This window comes from Bufo gargarizans, chromosome 2 (genome assembly GCF_014858855.1).
Source record: "Bufo gargarizans isolate SCDJY-AF-19 chromosome 2, ASM1485885v1, whole genome shotgun sequence".
NCBI lineage: Eukaryota > Metazoa > Chordata > Amphibia > Anura > Bufonidae > Bufo > Bufo gargarizans.
The window spans coordinates 379,492,645-379,513,901 of NC_058081.1; the positions used below are offsets into that span (position 1 = coordinate 379,492,645).

Here is a 21,257-nt window from a genome sequence, read left to right on the forward strand (position 1 = left end):
CTCCCCAGAGGTGGTCCGCTGAATGCCCACACGGTCACCCTCTCCTAGCTGGTCCAGATCTTGTCCGTATTCCTCCAGGATGGAGCGCCCATCTTCTAACACTGAGCAGCCAGACACAATCCACGCGCCACCCTTCAGTCCTGTGGCGCTGCTGGGGAAGTCGAGCAGAGACGGGTCCTGTGTGGTCAGCCCAATCTCCATGGAGCCGCTCCACGAGTTCATCTACGGGAAAGAGACCCATTATATCAATATATGAATGGGAGGGCTACAGAGTGTAAACATGTCTGGTAGGTGCATTATATATATATATATATATATATATATATATACATAGTGCCTTGCAAAAGTATTCGCCCCCCTGACTCTTTGTATTTTGTTACATTACAGCCTTCTGTTCAATGTTTTGTTAGTCTGAATTGTATGTGATGGATCAGAACACAATGGTCTAAGTCGGTGAAGTGAAAGGAGAAAAATATATAAATAAAACTATTGTTTAGAAATAGAAAAAAAATTGTCCTGTGCGTATGTATTCACCCCCTTTGTTAGGAAGCCCATAAAAAGCTCTGGTGCAGTCAATTACCTTCAGAAGTCACATGATTAGTGAGATGATGTCACCTGTGTGCAGTCTAAGTGTCACATGACCGGTCATTACATATGCACACCAGAGGCTGCAACACCTAAGCAAGAGGCATCACTGACCAAACCCTGCCATGAAGACCGAGGAGCTCTCCAAACAAGTAAGGGCCAATGTTGTGGAGAAGTACAAGTCAGGGTTAGGTTATAAAAAATATCCAAATCTTTGGTGATCCCCAGGAGCTCCATCAAATCTATCATAACCAAATGGAAAGAACATGGGACAAGAGACGGCCGCCCACCAAAACTGACGGAGCGGGCAAGGAGGGCATTAATCCGAGAGGCTATGTCTGGTGCAAACCCAACACATAACATCACCCAAAGAGCACCATCCCCACAGTGAGACATGGTGGTGGTGGCAGCATCATACTGGGGGGGACTGGGAAACTGGTCAGAGTGGAGGGAAAGATGGATGGTGCTAAATACAGGGATATCCTTCAGCAGAACCTGCCCCACTCTGTGCGTGATCTGAGGCTAGGACGGAGGCTAACCTTCCAGCAGGACAATGACCCCAAACACCAAACACATGGCTAAAGCAACACTTGGGGGGTTTAAGGGGAGACATGTAAATGTGATGGAACGGCCGAGTCACAGCCCAGATCTCAGTCCAATAGAAGATCTGTGGTCAGACGTAAAGATCGCTGCTCACAAGCACAAACATCCGACCTGAAGGAGCCGGAGCCGTTCTGCAAGGAGGAACGGGCAACAATCCCAGCGGTCAGATGTGGCGACTGCTCATAGAGACTTATCCAGAGCGATCTGGAGCTGTGATTGCTGCAAAAGGGGCTCTACAGAGTACTGACTGTAGGGGGTGACTAGTTCTGCATATTGACTGCAGGGGGTGAATAGTTCTGCACATTGACCTCTTCTGCTATTTTGTCCTATTTTTTGTTTGCTTCACAATAAATAAACATCTTCAGAGTTGTCGGCAGGTTCTGTAATTACAGGATGCAAATCCTCAAACAATCCATGGTAATTCCAGGTTGTGAGGCACCAAAAGGCAAGGGGGTGAATACTTTTACAAGGCGCTGTGTATGAGATTTCTATAGATGGAGAGTGTAAACATGTCTGGTAGGTGTGTGGACATATAATGCACCAGCCTTCTGGCCAGGACCAGCACTCCTCCCATTCGGGACAGCTGCTTTTAATTAGCAGTAGCCTGAATATAAAAGTGAAGTGACCACCAGCCCTCGGTCCGAGAGCAGGTCATGTCAGCTGTGACAACTGTTCAGCACGGTGCAGCGCTGCGCTGGTGGGACCCGGTGCCAGGGTGGCATTGCCAGGAGGCAGGGGTGCTGTTTGGCGGCTGAATCCCGCCGCCTGCTAGTGCGGAGCAGGTGGCGCCGGCAGTCGTCTGGCAGTACCGCGCCATATTTAGAGTAGGTCCCACTCCAAGAGGCAACCTTGGCGCGGTGAGCGGGCTTCTGCCTTTTGATCAAAAAGTACACTAATGCCTCGTATGTAGTATAGGGGGCCGAACACCAACTATGGCGCTGAGAAGCAATGTTAATTTAGCTGAAAAGCAGTTATAGATCAAAGCTAAGCTTGTGGATGTGCAATCTATAGTGGGGGTCAGCTCCATAGTGGTGGGCACAGCAGTCAGACAGGGACACCAGGGCACAGGTCACACAGGGATTTGCCTGTTTTCTTTATTCTCATAGACAAGCAAAATATATAAGTCCTTTACATTCAGGCAAAAATACAAAATAAATTCCTGCTCGGCTGAGCACTAACTAAACATAAAATGGCCCTTTCTATACGGGCGGCCTACTACCAGCCACACGACTATTCTAAATAAACTCCCAGGGCCAGATTTATCACGACTCTGACCGCTCACTCCACTGTCACATGTGGCTAGAGTCAGTTTTAGCCGAGTCAGATTTATGATCGGCCCTTTAAGACTGCAATAAATGTGCTTTGACGGTAGCAGTTTATCCGTCAGTAAGCGGCTTTACAAAAGTCGCACATCTTTACGAAAAAGTCGCAACTTTTTATGAAAAAGTTGCATGTTCTATTAAAAAGTCTGATAAGATGAGCATGGTCCTCACTGGAGTGAAATTGTGCATTTTTTTTGCGACTTTTTTGCGATTTTTTAAATAGTCCCAATAGTAAATCTGTCTAGAGATTCATTTACATACGAAAACACGCCCACTTTCAGAAAACTGGCGAGCATAGTGCAGAGCAGAAACAAAGTCGCAAACTTGTGCGCAGTTTTAGCATTTGCGCACTTTTTGGCGACTTTTTCACTCCATCATTCTGACTTGAGCTAATGATAAATGTGGCCCACCGTGTCCTTTTTGTTGCTTTAGCAGACTTCAGCAGCAATGGTGAAAACCAGTCAGTTCTACCAGTCCCCACCCAGACCTGCTCATAGTGCAAACCTTCATAGCCCAGAAATGAGCAGAGCTCCATCACCGGAGAGCTCTCTATTATGGGGTATATTGTTTATCATCATCCGGGGATGGTTAAGTAACAATCCAAGTGCTGCGTTGGATAAGATTCTTCAAACAGACTTTGGCCAAGTAATGGTACAAGCAAGGTTCACGCACCCAATACTTAGAAGAAGGCTTATGAAAAGCCCTTTTGGACATTCCAAATACATTCACACTTTATGGAACATTTTTGGAATGAAGGGGGATTTGAGTGCATTTTCATACATATACAATATTATCTAATGACATTATAACCAAAATTAATACTCATTGCCTTAAAGAGGACCTTTCACTGTGGGCAGAGCGGCGCCCAGGGGTCCCCCTGCACTTACTAGTATGCCTGGGCTCATGTCTCAGCTCTGTCTGTTGTACTGGACTGATTTTTTGTAGGAGGCGTGTCCCTTGCTGCAGTGCTGGCCAATCACAGCGCACAGCTCATAGCTCATAAAACTCTTTGAATGAGAAGGTATGTCCAAACTTTTGGTCTGTACTGTATATATATGAGATTTCTATAGATGGAGAGCGTAAACATGTCTGGTAGGTGCATGTCACCACCAGACATCTGAGAAGCCCTGACAGGCGTTCTTCAGAACCTCCTGCTTGAGGTTCTTTTGTTTTGCTTTCCTTTTCTCATCTCGTTAGCCTCTCTCAGCTGTCATGTAGTTGCACTGATTGCATCCCTTTAAATCCCCTCCCATACTGCATCACTTTGCGGTTTATACAACTTCCTGGAGTGTGTACATGCTGGATGCTGCAACTGATGCTTCTACAGATAAGTCTGTTCCTTTATTTGTGTTTTCCTGTTTGCTTGATCCTAGGTGACCCTGACTCCCTCCGTATTAAGTGTAGGGAGCCGGTGGTCGTGTCCTCTCACTATTATAGGGTGTTCAGGTGTCATACAGTCGAGGCACGAGGGCATGCAATTTTCTATCATAGAGATCTTTGCATGGGCTGAGAAGACAGGGAAAGTTTCAGGGCTTAAATAGGGGTCACCCTTTTGTTCCTTAGTTTCGGTTCAAGCCAGTCGGATCCTTATTTGTTACTTCTTGTTTTCTGTTACACCATCCGTGACAGTGCATTATATGAGATTTCTATAGATGGAGAGCGTAAACATGTCTGGTAGGTGTATATAAAGGATTTCTATACATGAAGAGTATAAACATGTCTGGTAGGTGCATTATACACTGAAGAGCAGAAGGGTAACAATATTTGTACTTTTGATTTTCAGGCTCTGTATCTCACCATCCACTACAGCTTCGGACGTGACAAAACTACTGTTTTGCTCTTAAAATTTTTAAATTTATATTATTTTGTGAATCCACCTTTGGCTTTCAGCACGGCCTGAACCCTTCTGGGCATGCTCTCCATTAGATACAAGCATGTCTCTGCTGAAATCTGTTCCCAGGTCTCTTCTACACGTTCCCAATGTTGGTCTTACTGGTCGACTCACTTGGGTACGAATACAGCTTTTTCTTCACCTCTACCCACAAGTGTTAGATTGGGTTGAGGTCTGTGGGCGCCGATCCAGCACCTCTACTTCATTGTCATAGAACCATTTCTTCTCCAATCTCGACGTAGGCTCGTGTCGTTGTCCTGCTGGAACACTAGGTCGTATTTTTCAAACAGATAGTACTCACGTGTATGTAGCAACTCGTGTTGTAGGATACTCACATATAGAACAGCATTGAGACCACCATCGATCCTGGCTGTGAAACCACCCCATACCATCAGGCTTTCTCCACCAGACTGGACAGATCCTTCTGTTTCTCGATCAATTATCCTCCTTTTCCCTTGTTTCTTCCAGAACCATTTGCCCCATCAGAGTCCAGTCTATTGACTTTCGTCTCATTGCTCCAAATCACCGGTTTCCAATCTTCTACTGTTTGTACTTTTTTGTAAGCTGGAGCTGACGCTTCTAATGATGATATTGAAGTCGAAAGGCTTCTTCACCCTTTTTTCAGGCCACCATTGCAGAGTTGTGTAATGCACATCACCCTGGGATCGAACTGAAAATCTGAAGGCGCTTATGCGGTTTTTGGGGTTTACCAACTACTACCGTAAATTTATCCTGAACTATACGACTGTGGTTAAACCTTTAACAGATGTGACTAGGAAGAATGCCGATTTCTCTGTTTGGTCTGAGGCGGCATTACAGGCCCTTTTAGCGGTGAAGGAGTTTCGCTTCTGCCCCTATTCTGGTGCAACCGGATGTGTCTCAGCCGTTCATCGTAGAGCAGGCATGTCCAAACTGCGGCCCTCCAGCTGTTGCAAAACTACAACTCCCAGCATGCCTGGATAGCCTACAGCTATTAGGGCATGCTGGGAGTTGTAGTTTTGCAACAGCTGGAGGGCCGCAGTTTGGACATGCCTGCCGTAGAGGTTGACGTATCCGAGGTTGGGGTAGGAGCAATCTTGTCACAAGGTCCTTCACCCAGTAAATGGCGCCCATGTGCATTTTTCTCTAAGAAACTCTCGACTGCTGAAAGGAATTAGGATGTGGGGAATAGGAAATTGCTGGCCATTAAGTTGGCTTTTAAGAAATAGTGTCATTGGTTGGAAGGAGCAATTCATCCTATTACTCTGCTTACTGATAAAAAAAAAAATATTAAATAAAAATCGGGCTTACTTGGAGTCGGCTAAACAACTGAACCCAAGGCAGGCCAGATGGTCGCTGTTTTTTTTACCAGATTTCATTTCATTGTCGCCTATCGCACTGGGGTTAAGAATGTCAAGGCTGATGCTTTGTCGTGTAGCTTTCCTGGGGGAGGCAATTCGGAAGATCCTGGTCCGATATTGTCTGAAGGGGTAGTTATTTCCGCCCTATATCCCAACCTGGAGGCAGAGGTGTTGGAGGCTCAGGGAGATGCCCCGGATTCTTGTCCTCCGGGGAAGTTGTTTGTTCCATCTGAAGTACGTCACAAGGTGTTCGAGGAACATCACTGTACGGTTCTCACAGGACATCCTGGGAGCAGATCCACTGCCAACCTCATCTCTCGTAGATTCTGGTGGCCGGGGTTGCATAAATGTGTTGAGGACTATGTGTCAGCCTGTAGTACCTGTGCATGTGCTAAGGTGATACATACTCAGCCTTCTGGGTCTTTGCTTCTGCTGCCCATCCCGTCCAGACCAAGGACTCATTTATCCATGGATTTTATCACAGATTTACCCAATTCTTCAGGTGGTTGTTGTTGTTGTTAATCGATTTAGTAAGATGGTGGACTTTATAGCATTACCTAGTCTACCCAATGCTAAAACTCTTGCACAGATGATTGTGGACAACGTGAAACTACATGGCATTCCCTCTGATATGGGGTCTGATCGGGGGACTCAGTTTGTTTCCAGATTCTGGAAGGCGTTCTGTACTCGTCTGGGGGTACAATTGTCCTTCTCTTCGGCCTTTTATCCTCAGTCGAACGGAGAGACCGAACGCACGAATCAGAATCTGGAAACTTATTTGAGATGTTTTGTCTCTGAGAACCAGAAGGAGTAGTCTTCGTTCTTGGCTTTGGCCGAGTTTGCTATGAATAACCGTAGACAGGAGTCCACTGATAAGTCGCCGTTCTTTGGGGCATATGGGTTCCACCCACAATTTGGCACTTTTTCTGGTACTGAGACTTCTGGGGTACTTGAAGAGGAAAGATTTCCCTCTTCTTTGTCATCTATTTGGCGGAAAATTCGAAATAATCTGAAAAAGATGAGTAAGAAGTATAAACCTGTGGCTGACAAGAGACGTATGAGTGGTCCGGACCTGAGAGTGGGTGATTCTGTGTGACTGTCCACAAGAAACATTAAGTTGAAAATACCTTCTTGGAAGTTGGGTCCAAGGTTAATTGGTCTATATAAGATCACTGCCGTTATTAACCCTGTAGCCTTTCGTCTTGAGCTTCCTCAAGCTTTGAAGATTCATAACGTGTTCCATAGGTCGTTGTTGAAGAGATATGTTGAACCTGTTGTGCCGTTCTCCTTGCCTCCCGCTCCTGTCATGGTGCACGCTAATTTCGAATTTGAAATCGCCAAGATAATTGACTCCTGAGTTCTCCATAGATCCCTCCAGTATCTCGTGCACTGCAAGGGTTACGGACCTGAGGAGTAGATGTGGGTCCCAGCGACAGACATTACTGCTAATCGTCTGGTGAGGGCCTATAACAGAGCTTATCCGAAGAAAGTCGGTCCTGGGTGTCCAGAGACCACCCGTAGAAGGAGGGGGTGGGGTACTGTCACGGTCACTCCCAGGCTAGCTGTTAGAAGGTCAGAGAGGCTGTCTGTCCGTGATGTCATCTGACAGTCCCTTTTAATTTCACTTTGTTGTTGATGACCACACCTCTAGTCAGGTGCAGCATAGTGGTCATTACTATTTAAGTCTGGCTACTCCCTTCACTCCTTGTGGTGTATAGCTTCATTTGCAAGTGGAAGAGCTGGTGTGTGTTGTCTCCTCTGGTGTTCCTACTCTTTCTTCTACTTCAGGAGTTAAGTGTCTCATTCCTTTGTATTTGTTTTGTGTTGTTTATCCTGCCTTCTGGTATCTGGTCTGAGTCAAGACCCCTGTTCCTTCAGCTTAAACAATGGGTCATCTTTGGGCCCTATCACTACCTCAGGGTAAGTCAGGCTTTATGTTCCAGTGAATGAATGGTCCTACCACTGAGGTCCGTTCATTCGGTTAGCAGTCAGGGCTAGGGCTAGGATTCATTAGGTGGTGACCTTTTCCTCCTCCTAGCTTCTAGACAAGAAACCTCCTACCCCCCCCCCCCCCTTGCGTTTGGTGTGGTGTTCCCTACCACACCTCATCGTGACAGCCATTCCTCGAAAGCCAAATTAATGGCCAGTAACTCTGTTACCCACATCGTAATTTCTCTCTGCGGAAGAGAGTTTTTTTTTTTTTTTTTTTTAGAGAAAGCTGCACATGGAGGTAATTTACCAGGTTCTTAGTCAAGTCAGTTGAGGGTTTTACCACTGTTGAATAGTTCAGAATAAATTTCTGGTAATAATTGGTGAACCCCAGAAACCACACAAGAGCCTTCAGATTTTTGGGTTGATCCTAGTCAAATACAGCACAGACTTTCTCCGGATCCATTCGAAAATCCGAAGACGACAACAGGTATCACAGAAATTGAACCTCGTGTACAGCAAAAACGCACTTCTCTAACTTTGCGTACAATTTATTATGTCTTAGGATCTGTGACACCTGTCTAACGTGATCCTGATGAGTCTCCACGTCTGGAGAATGAATTAGTATCTTATCCAAATACACGACTACAAACCTCCCCACAAGGTGATGAAAAATGTAATTCACAAAATGCTGGAAAACCGCAGGAGCATTGGACAACCCGAAGGGTATGACTAGGTTCTCAAAGTGACCCTCTGGGGTATTAAAAGCCGTCTTCCATTCATCCCCTTCCTTAAAGGGGTAGTCTCATCTTAATCACTGTTAAATCTGTTAATGATTTAACAATAATCATTTTTCTAAATATATTTAATTAACAAGTTCCCACCCCTTAGAAGAAAATAAACTTACCTGACTGTTGTCTTCCGTCTCCCCTGGTTACGGCCACCGCTCTTCTCAGGATTCGCAGTGGCCGCGTACGCAGATGTCTTCTTCTCTTCTCCCGGCCGGCCTGAACGCGCACGCCGAGGCCGCGCATGCGCTATGGCGATTTCTTCCTGACCAGTATAGTATACTTGCCAGGAAGAAATCACCAGGCCGCATGCGCGGCCTCGGCGTGCGCGTTCCGTACAGTGCACGGCCCCACCGGGAGAAGACATCAATCAAGATGGAGCCCTCCCCCTGCCGAGTGCCGAAACCAGGAAGTGGACAGCGCAATAATAGTTGAGAATACCCCTTTAAGTCCAACTTGGAGAAAACCTTGGCACCAACAATCTGGTTAAACCAATCAGGAATCAAAGGAAGAGGGTAAGGATCATGGACAGTAATCCGATTGAGTTCACGGAAATCCAGACATGGCCGAAGACCTCCATCCTTTTTTTAAACAAAGAAAACCCTGCAGCCACTGGAGACTTGGAAGGTCTTATGTGTCCTTCAGCCAAACTCTCGGTGATATACTCTCTCATGGCCGTTCTTTCAGGTCCAGAAAAGGTTATACAATCTAGATTTGGGCAACTTAGCTCCGGGAATAAGGCTGATAGGACAATCATATTCCCGATGTGGAGGTAAATCCTGGCATCCACTCTCATAAAACACGTCGGCAAAATCGGATATAAAAGAGGGTAATGTCTTAGTGGTTAAAACAGAAAAAGACGTATTCAGACAATTGTCTACGCAGTAATCACCCCAATCCAGAATCTGTCCCGCTGGCCAGTCGATGGTTGTTCTTCCTTAACCACGGTAAACCCAGAACCACCAGAGAAGAGACCCTCCAACACAAAACACGAGATGAATTCCTGATGACAGTCACCCACTTCTAATCTGATGTCAGGCACCACCCGAGACACTTCTGAGTCAGAGGTGCAGAATCAATAGCAAAAATGGAAAATGTTTTCTCTAATGCATACGGACGAACTGAGCATCAATCAGGTTCACCCCGGCCCCGCTGCCGATAAACACCTCAATCCCCACAGTCTTGGACTCTAGCGCCACCTCGGCAGTCAGGAGAAATTGTGTACTACCAGTAAAAGACAAATGCACGTTCTCTCCTCCCACCCCTCCCCTTTTTTTTGCCGCTGAAGGTATGGACATACTCTGATAAAATGTCCCTTTTGTCCGCAGAAAAAAAAAAAAAAAAAAAAAAAAAAAAAAAAAAAACACCACCTTCACTCCCTTCTTACGACCAGTACGCTTAAAAGTGGATCCAGGAGTAGCTCCCCCTAACTGCATGGGTTCGTCCCCAGACAAACTCAGGAGTATATTCACCTAAAGTGTGAGAGGAGGACGATGCGTTATGTGATAATACGTCCTGAGATTGGGGGCCCCTAGGTCTCTCAGGGGTCTATCCATGCGTATAGCCAGAGACATAGAGGCCTCCAGCGACAATGGGGTTTCACGAAAGGCCAAAGCGTCCTTCAGCCTCAATCTAATGATTACCAGTTATTGTCACCCAAATTAAATTTTTTTAAAAGTAAAGAAAAAAAAAAAAAGCACAAAAAAAAAAAACAAACCATGTGTTGCCAGTCTCACAGATCTCCTGCCACGGGGACGTCTGTATGTCTCGGTACATCCGTGACAATTACACTCCTATAATGCACCAACCACATGTAATATACACAGTATACACCTCTAATACACCATCCACATGTAATATACACAGTATACACCTCTAATACACCATTCACATGTAATATACACAGTATACACCTCTAATACACCATCCACATGTAATGTACACAGTATACACCTCTAATACACCATCCACATGTAATGTACACAGTAATACACCGTCCACATGTAATATACACAGTATATACCTCTAATACACCATCCACATGTAATATACACAGTATAGACCTCTAATACACCATCCACATGTAATATACACAGTATAGACCTATAATACACCATCCACATGTAATATACACAGTATAGACCTATAATACACCATCCACATGTAATGTACACAGTAATACACCTCTAATACACCGTCCACATGTAATATACACAGTATACACCTCTAATACACCATCCACATGTAATATACACAGTATACACCTCTAATACACCGTCCACATGTAATATACACAGTATACACCTCTAATACACCGTCCACATGTAATATACACAGTATACACCATCCACATGTAATATACACAGTATACACCTCTAATACACCATCCACATGTAATATACACAGTATACACCTCTAATACACCGTCCACATGTAATATACACAGTATACACCATCCACATGTAATATACACAGTATACACCTCTAATACACCATCCACATGTAATATACACAGTATACACCTCTAATACACCATCCACATGTAATATACACAGTATACACCTCTAATACACCATCCACATGTAATGTACACAGTAATACACCGTCCACATGTAATATACACAGTATATACCTCTAATACACCATCCACATGTAATATACACAGTATAGACCTCTAATACACCATCCACATGTAATATACACAGTATAGACCTCTAATACACCATCCACATGTAATATACACAGTATAGACCTATAATACACCATCCACATGTAATGTACACAGTAATACACCGTCCACATGTAATATACACAGTATACACCATCCACATGTAATATACACAGTATACACCTCTAATACACCATCCACATGTAATATACACAGTATACACCTCTAATACACCGTCCACATGTAATGTACACAGTAATACACCGTCCACATGTAATATACACAGTATACACCATCCACATGTAATATACACAGTATATACCTCTAATACACCATCCACATGTAATATACACAGTAATACACCTCTAATACACCATCCACATGTAATATACACAGTAATACACCTCTAATACACCATCCACATGTAATATACACAGTATACACCTCTAATACACTGTCCACATGTAATATACACAGTATACATCTCTAATACACCATCCACATGTAATATACACAGTAATACACCTCTAATACACCATCCACATGTAATATACACAGTATACACCTCTAATACACCATCCACATGTAATGTACACAGTATACACCTATATTACACCATCCACATGTAATATACACAGTATACACCTCTAATACACCATCCACATGTAATGTACACAGTATACACCTATATTACACCATCCACATGTAATATACACAGTATACACCTCTAATACACCGTCCACATGTAATATACACAGTAATACACCGTCCACATGTAATATACACAGTAATACACCTCTAATACACCAACCACATGTAATATACACAGTATACACCTCTAATACACCATCCACATGTAATATACACAGTATACACCTATAATACACCGTCCACATGTAATATACACAGTATACACCTCTAATACACCGTCCACATGTAATATACACAGTAATACACCGTCCACATGTAATATACACAGTAATAAACCTCTAATACACCATCCACATGTAATATACACAGTAATACACCTCTAATACACCAACCACATGTAATATACACAGTATACACCTCTAATACACCGTCCACATGTAATATACACAGTATACACCTCTAATACACCATCCACATGTAATATACACAGTATACACCATCCACATGTAATATACACAGTAATACACCGTCCACATGTAATATACACAGTATACACCTCTAATACACCGTCCACATGTAATATACACAGTAATACACCGTCCACATGTAATATACACAGTATACACCTCTAATACACCATCCACATGTAATATACACAGTATACACCTCTAATACACCATCCACATGTAATATACACAGTATACACCTATAATATACCATCCACATGTAATATACACAGTATACACCTCTAATACACCATCCACATGTAATATACTTCTAATACACCATCCACATGTAATATACTTCTAATACACCATCCACATGTAATATACACAGTATACACCTCTAATACACCATCCACATGTAATATACACAGTATACACCTATAATACACCATCCACATGTAATATACACAGTGTACACCTCTAATACACCATCCACATGTAATATACACAGTATACACCTCTAATACACCGTCCACATGTAATATACACAGTGTACACCTCTAATACACCATCCACATGTAATATACACAGTGTACACCTCTAATACACCATCCACATGTAATATACACAGTATACACCATCCACATGTAATATACACAGTATACACCATCCACATGTAATATACACAGTATACACCATCCACCTGTAATATACACAGTATACACCGTCCACATGTAATATACACAGTATACACCTCTAATACACCATCCACATGTAATATACACAGTATACACCATCCACCTGTAATATACACAGTATACACCATCCACCTGTAATATACACAGTATACACCATCCACATGTAATATACACAGTAATACACCTCTAATACACCATCCACATGTAATATACACAGTATACACATCTAATACACCATCCACATGTAATATACACAGCATACACCTCTAATACACCGTCCACATGTAATATACACAGTATACACCTCTAATACACCATCCACATGTAATATACACAGTATACACCATCCACATGTAATATACACAGTATACACCATCCACCATCCACATGTAATATACACAGTATACACTATCCACATGTAATATACACAGTGTACACCTCTAATACACCATCCACATGTAATATACACAGTATACACCGTCCACATGTAATATACACAGTATACACCTATAATACACCATCCACATGTAATATACACAGTGTACACCTATAATACACCGTCCACATGTAATATACACAGTATACACCATCCACATGTAATATACACAGTATACACCTATAATACACCATCCACATGTAATATACACAGTGTACACCTCTAATACACCATCCACATGTAATATACACAGTGTACACCTCTAATACACCATCCACATGTAATATACACAGTATACACCTCTAATACACCATCCACATGTAATATACACAGTATACACCTCTAATACACCATCCACATGTAATATACACAGTATACACCTCTAATACACCATCCACATGTAATATACACAGTATACACCTATAATACACCATCCACATGTAATATACACAGTATACACCATCCACCATCCACATGTAATATACACAGTATACACCTATAATACACCATCCACATGTAATATACACAGTGTACACCTCTAATACACCATCCACATGTAATATACACAGTGTACACCTCTAATACACCATCCACATGTAATATACACAGTATACACCTCTAATACACCGTCCACATGTAATATACACAGTGTACACCTCTAATACACCATCCACATGTAATATACACAGTATACACCTCTAATACACCATCCACATGTAATATACACAGTATACACCTCTAATACACCGTCCACATGTAATATACACAGTATACACCTCTAATACACCATCCACATGTAATATACACAGTATACACCTCTAATACACCGTCCACATGTAATATACACAGTATACACCTATAATACACCATCCACATGTAATATACACAGTGTACACCTATAATACACCGTCCACATGTAATATACACAGTATACACCTATAATACACCATCCACATGTAATATACACAGTATACACCTATAATACACCATCCACATGTAATATACACAGTGTACACCTCTAATACACCATCCACATGTAATATACACAGTATACACCTCTAATACACCGTCCACATGTAATATACACAGTGTACACCTCTAATACACCATCCACATGTAATATACACAGTATACACCATCCACATGTAATATACACAGTATACACCTCTAATACACCATCCACATGTAATATACACAGCATACACCTCTAATACACCATCCACATGTAATATACACAGTATACACCATCCACATGTAATATACACAGTATACACCATCCACATGTAATATACACAGTATACACCTATAATACACCATCCACATGTAATATACACAGTGTACACCTATAATACACCGTCCACATGTAATATACACAGTATACACCTCTAATACACCATCCACATGTAATATACACAGTATACACTTCTAATACACCACCCACATGTAATATACACAGTATACACCTCTAATACACCATCCACATGTAATATACACAGTATACACCTCTAATACACCATCCACATGTAATATACACAGTATACACCTATAATACACCATCCACATGTAATATACACAGTATACACTTCTAATACACCGTCCACATGTAATATACACAGTATACACCTCTAATACACCATCCACATGTAATATACACAGTATACACCTCTAATACACCATCCACATGTAATATACACAGTATACACCTATAATACACCATCCACATGTAATATACACAGTATACACCTCTAATACACCATCCACATGTAATATACACAGTATACACCTCTAATACACCACCCACATGTAATATACACAGTGCCTTATCAAAGAGCTGATCAGCGGGGGCCGCGGGGGTCGGACCCCCAGTGATCTGATGACCTGTACTGAGGATAGCTCATCAGTATCTCGGAGAAGCATTTTACTGGATGTCTGAGGAACGTTCTGCCACCTGAATGCACTTGGGCACACAAATCATCAAGATCTGCTGCTGGCAGCTCCCTATACAATTGCTGATCACTGCGGCCCGGAGGCGCTGCAGGCCATGGTAGCAGGTGTAGGCCACGCCGGCGGTTCACAGTCGCACGGACAACATGAGGCCTGGCATGGTCCTGCTGGGAAGCATCTCCTGGGACACTTTGGAGAAATGGGCAGACCACTGGGTCCAAGACCAAAGCAATGGATCGCCGAGCTGTTAGTAAAAGGATCGGTCACCGTACATTATATCACCCCACAATCCTGGGAGCGGGACTGGAGGGACACTACTGTGTGAAGGCCTCTCCATGGCAGTCTCCAGCCATCACTGCGGGACTCATCGCTGAAGAGGACAGACCTCCGGTCCAGCCTCCACTGCCGGCATGCACCATGATAGAGAGCGGTGAGGTCCGAGTCCAGGGTCATGTACATATGGGGGGGGGGGGGGGGGGTGAATAGTTACACAGCGGTTATATCTATATGGGGGGTGAATAGTTACACAGCGGTTATATCTATATGGGGGGGGTGAATAGTTACACAGCGGTTATATCTATATGGGGGGTGAATAGTTACACAGCGGTTATATCTATATGGGGGGGGTGAATAGTTACACAGCGGTTATATCTATATGGGGGGTGAATAGTTACACAGCGGTTATATCTATATAGGGGGGTGAATAGTTACACAGCGGTTATATCTATATGGGGGGTGAATAGTTACACAGCGGTTATATCTATAAGGGGGGGGGGTGAATAGTTACACAGCGGTTATATCTATATAGGGGGTGAATAGTTACACAGCGGTTATATCTATATAGGGGGATGAATAGTTACACAGCGGTTATATCTATATGGGGGGTGAATAGTTACACAGCGGTTATATCTATATGGGGGGTGAATAGTTACACAGCGGTTATATCTATATAGGGGGGTGAATAGTTACACAGCGGTTATATCTATATGGGGGGTGAATAGTTACACAGCGGTTATATCTATATGGGGGGTGAATAGTTACACGGCGGTTATATCTATATGGGGGGGGTGAATAGTTACACGGCGGTTATATCTATATGGGGGGTGAATAGTTACACGGCGGTTATATCTATATGGGGGGTGAATAGTTACACGGCGGTTATATCTATATGGGGGGGGTGAATAGTTACACGGCGGTTATATCTATATGGGGGGGGTGAATAGTTACACGGCGGTTATATCTATATGGGGGGTGAATAGTTACACGGCGGTTATATCTATATGGGGGGTGAATAGTTACACGGCGGTTATATCTATATGGGGGGGGTGAATAGTTACACAGCGGTTACATCTATATGGGGGGGTGAATAGTTACACAGCGGTTACATCTATATGGGGGGTGAATAGTTACACGGCGGTTATATCTATATGGGGGGTGAATAGTTACACAGCGGTTATATCTATATGGGGGGTGAATAGTTACACGGCGGTTATATCTATATGGGGGGTGAATAGTTACACGGCGGTTATATCTATATGGGGGGTGAATAGTTACACGGCGGTTATATCTATATGGGGGGTGAATAGTTACACGGCGGTTATATCTATATGGGGGGTGAATAGTTACACGGCGGTTATATCTATATGGGGGGTGAATAGTTACACAGCAGTTATATCTATATGGGGGGTGAATAGTTACACAGCGGTTCTATCTATATGGGGGGTGAATAGTTACACAGCAGTTCTATCTATATGGGGGGTGAATAGTTACACAGCGGTTCTATCTATATGGGGGGGTGAATAGTTACACAGCGGTTCTATCTATATGGGGGGTGAATAGTTACACAGCGGTTATATCTATATGGGGGGTGAATAGTTACACAGCGGTTATATCTATATGGGGGGTGAATAGTTACACAGCGGTTACATCTATATGGGGGGTGAATAGTTACACAGCGGTTACATCTATATGGGGGGGGTGAATAGTTACACAGCGGTTATATCTATATGGGGGGGTGAATAGTTACACAGCGGTTATATCTATATAGGGGGGTGAATAGTTACACAGCGGTTATATCTATAGGGGGGGTGAATAGTTACACAGCGGTTATATCTATATAGGGGGGTGAATAGTTACACAGCAGTTATATCTATATGGGGGGTGAATAGTTACACAGCAGTTATATCTATATGGGGGGTGAATAGTTACACAGCGGTCTATCTATATGGGGGGTGAATAGTTACACAGCGGTTACATCTATATGGGGGGTGAATAGTTACACAGCGGTTATATCTATATAGGGGGGTGAATAGTTACACAGCGGTTATATCTATATGGGGGGTGAATAGTTACACAGCGGTTATATCTATATGGGGGTGAATAGTTACACAGCGGTTATATCTATATGGGGGTGAATAGTTACACAGCGGTTATATCTATATGGGGGTGAATAGTTACACAGCGGTTATATCTATATAGGGGGGTGAATAGTTACACGGCGGTTATATCTATATAGGGGGGTGAATAGTTACACAGCGGTTATATCTATATGGGGGGTGAATAGTTACACAGCGGTTATATCTATATGGGGGGTGAATAGTTACACAGCGGTTATATCTATATGGGGGGTGAATAGTTACACAGCGGTTATATCTATATGGGGGGTGAATAGTTACACAGCGGTTATATCTATATGGGGGGTGAATAGTTACACCGCGGTTATATCTATATGGGGTGTGAATAGTTACACAGCGGTTCTATCTATATGGGGGGTGAATAGTTACACAGCGGTTATATCTATATGGGGGTGAATAGTTACACAGCGGTTATATCTATATGGGGGGGGGGTGAATAGTTACACAGCGGTTATATCTATATGGGGGGTGAATAGTTACACAGCAGTTATATCTATATGGGGGGTGAATAGTTACACCGCGGTTATATCTATATGGGGGTGAATAGTTACACAGCGGTTATATCTATATGGGGGTGAATAGTTACACAGCGGTTATATCTATATGGGGGGTGAATAGTTACACAGCGGTTATATCTATATGGGGGGTGAATAGTTACACAGCGGTTATATCTATATGGGGGGTGAATAGTTACACAGCGGTTATATCTATATGGGGGGTGAATAGTTACACAGCGGTTATATCTATATGGGGGGGTGAATAGTTACACAGCGGTTATATGTATATGGGGGGGTGAATAGTTACACAGCGGTTATATCTATATGGGGGGGTGAATAGTTACACAGCGGTTATATCTATATGGGGGGGGGGTGAATAGTTACACAGCGGTTATATCTATATAGGGGGGGGGTGAATAGTTACACAGCGGTTATATCTATATGGGGGGGTGAATAGTTACACAGCGGTTATATCTATATGGGGGGTGAATAGTTTACACAGCGGTTATATCTATATGGGGTGTGAATAGTTACACAGCGGTATATCTATATGGGGGTGTGAATAGTTACACAGCGGTTATATTCTATATGGGGGGTGAATAGTTACACAGCGGTTATATCTATATGGGGGGTGAATAGTTACACAGCGGTTATATCTATATGGGGGGGTGAATAGTTACACAGCAGTTATATCTATATGGGGGTGAATAGTTACACAGCGGTTATATCTATATGGGGGGGTGAATAGTTACACAGCGGTTATATCTATATGGGGGGTGAATAGTTACACAGCGGTTATATCTATATGGGGGTGAATAGTTACACAGCAGTTATATCTATATGGGGGTGAATAGTTACACAGCGGTTATATCTATATGGGGGGGGTGAATAGTTACACAGCGGTTATATCTATATGGGGGGTGAATAGTTACACAGCAGTTATATCTATATGGGGGTGAATAGTTACACAGCGGTTATATCTATATGGGGGGTGAATAGTTACACAGCGGTTATATCTATATGGGGGGTGAATAGTTACACAGCGGTTATATCTATATGGGGGGTGAATAGTTACACAGCGGTTATATCTATATGGGGGGTGAATAGTTACACAGCGGTTATATCTATATGGGGGGTGAATAGTTACACAGCGGTTATATCTATATGGGGGGTGAATAGTTACACAGCGGTTATATCTATATGGGGGGTGAATAGTTACACGGCGGTTATATCTATATGGGGGGTGAATAGTTACACGGCGGTTACATCTATATGGGGGGGGTGAATAGTTACACAGCGGTTATATCTATATGGGGGGTGAATAGTTACACAGCGGTTATATCTATATGGGGGGTGAATAGTTACACAGCGGTTATATCTATATGGGGGGTGAATAGTTACACAGCGGTTATATCTATATGGGGGGTGAATAGTTACACAGCGGTTATATCTATATAGGGGGTGAATAGTTACACAGCGGTTACATCTATATGGGGGGTGAATAGTTACACAGCGGTTCTATCTATATGGGGGGTGAATAGTTACACAGCGGTTCTATCTATATGGGGGGTGAATAGTTACACAGCGGTTATATCAATATGGGGTCAGAATAGTTACACAGCGGTTATATCTATATAGGGGGTGAATAGTTACACAGCGGTTACATCTATATGGGGGGTGAATAGTTACACAGCGGTTATATCTATATGGGGGGTGAATAGTTACACAGCGGTTCTATCTATATGGGGGGTGAATAGTTACACGGCGGTTACATCTATATGGGGGGGGTGAATAGTTACACAGCGGTTATATCTATATGGGGGGTGAATAGTTACACAGAGGTTATATCTATATGGGGGGTGAATAGTTACACAGCGGTTATATCTATATGGGGGGTGAATAGTTACACAGCGGTTATATCTATATAGGGGGTGAATAGTTACACAGCGGTTACATCTATATGGGGGGTGAATAGTTACACAGCGGTTATATCTATATGGGGGTGAATAGTTACACAGCGGTTATATCTATATGGGGGGGGTGAATAGTTACACAGCGGTTACATCTATATGGGGGGGGTGAATAGTTACACAGCGGTTATATCTATCTATATAGGGGGTGAATAGTTACACAGCGGTTACATCTATATGGGGGGTGAATAGTTACACAGCGGTTATATCTATATGGGGGTGAATAGTTACACAGCGGTTATATCTATATGGGGGGGGTGAATAGTTACACAGCGGTTATATCTATATGGGGGGTGAATAGTTACACGGCGGTTACATCTATATGGGGGGGGTGAATAGTTACACAGCGGTTCTATCTATATGGGGGGTGAATAGTTACACAGCGGTTATATCTATATGGGGGGTGAATAGTTACACAGCGGTTATATCTATATGGGGGGTGAATAGTTACACAGCGGTTATATCTATATGGGGGGTGAATAGTTACACAGCGGTTATATCTATATGGGGGGTGAATAGTTACACGGCGGTTACATCTATATGGGGGGTGAATAGTTACACAGCGGTTACATCTATATGGGGGGTGAATAGTTACACAGCGGTTATATCTATATGGGGGGTGAATAGTTACACAGCGGTTCTATCTATATGGGGGGGTGAATAGTTACACGGCGGTTATATCTATATGGGGGGTGAATAGTTACACAGCGGTTATATCTATATGGGGGGTGAACACTTTTGCCCCGTCCCGGGGGGGTTGAACACTTCTGCCCCGCGGCTCTCACCTTGCGCTCCAGGCGGACCGTGAACACCTCCCCGGGGCCCAGCGGGCGGGCACTCAGCACCAGGCCCTGGTTGAACTCCTGCGCCGGCTGTTTCCGGGTCGCCGTCCGATTCCCGTTGCTCAGGATAACGAGCTTGCCGGTGCGGGGGTGCAGCTCCGCCATCCTCGCCGCTTTACGGCACCGAGCCCCGGCGCTTTACGGTGTCACCAGGGAGACGAGTCTGACAGCGACCACCGGAAGTTCCGCATGGTTGGCGGAAAAGGGCTCACCGGAAGCTAACAATGGTTGGC

The 21,257-nt window shown here is 43.4% G+C and overlaps 1 protein-coding gene across 1 annotated transcript in view; it reads right to left on the reverse strand.

Annotated features, from left to right (window-relative positions):
* NEURL4 (neuralized E3 ubiquitin protein ligase 4) overlaps nt 1-21,216 on the reverse strand; it is a 66,381-nt gene extending 45,165 nt beyond the window's left edge. The window contains 2 exon segments of the mRNA XM_044280767.1: nt 1-222; nt 20,968-21,216. Coding sequence (XP_044136702.1) covers nt 1-222; nt 20,968-21,129 — 384 coding nt within the window. The 5' untranslated portion in view covers nt 21,130-21,216.
* Nucleotides 21,217-21,257: the final 41 nt, after the last annotated feature.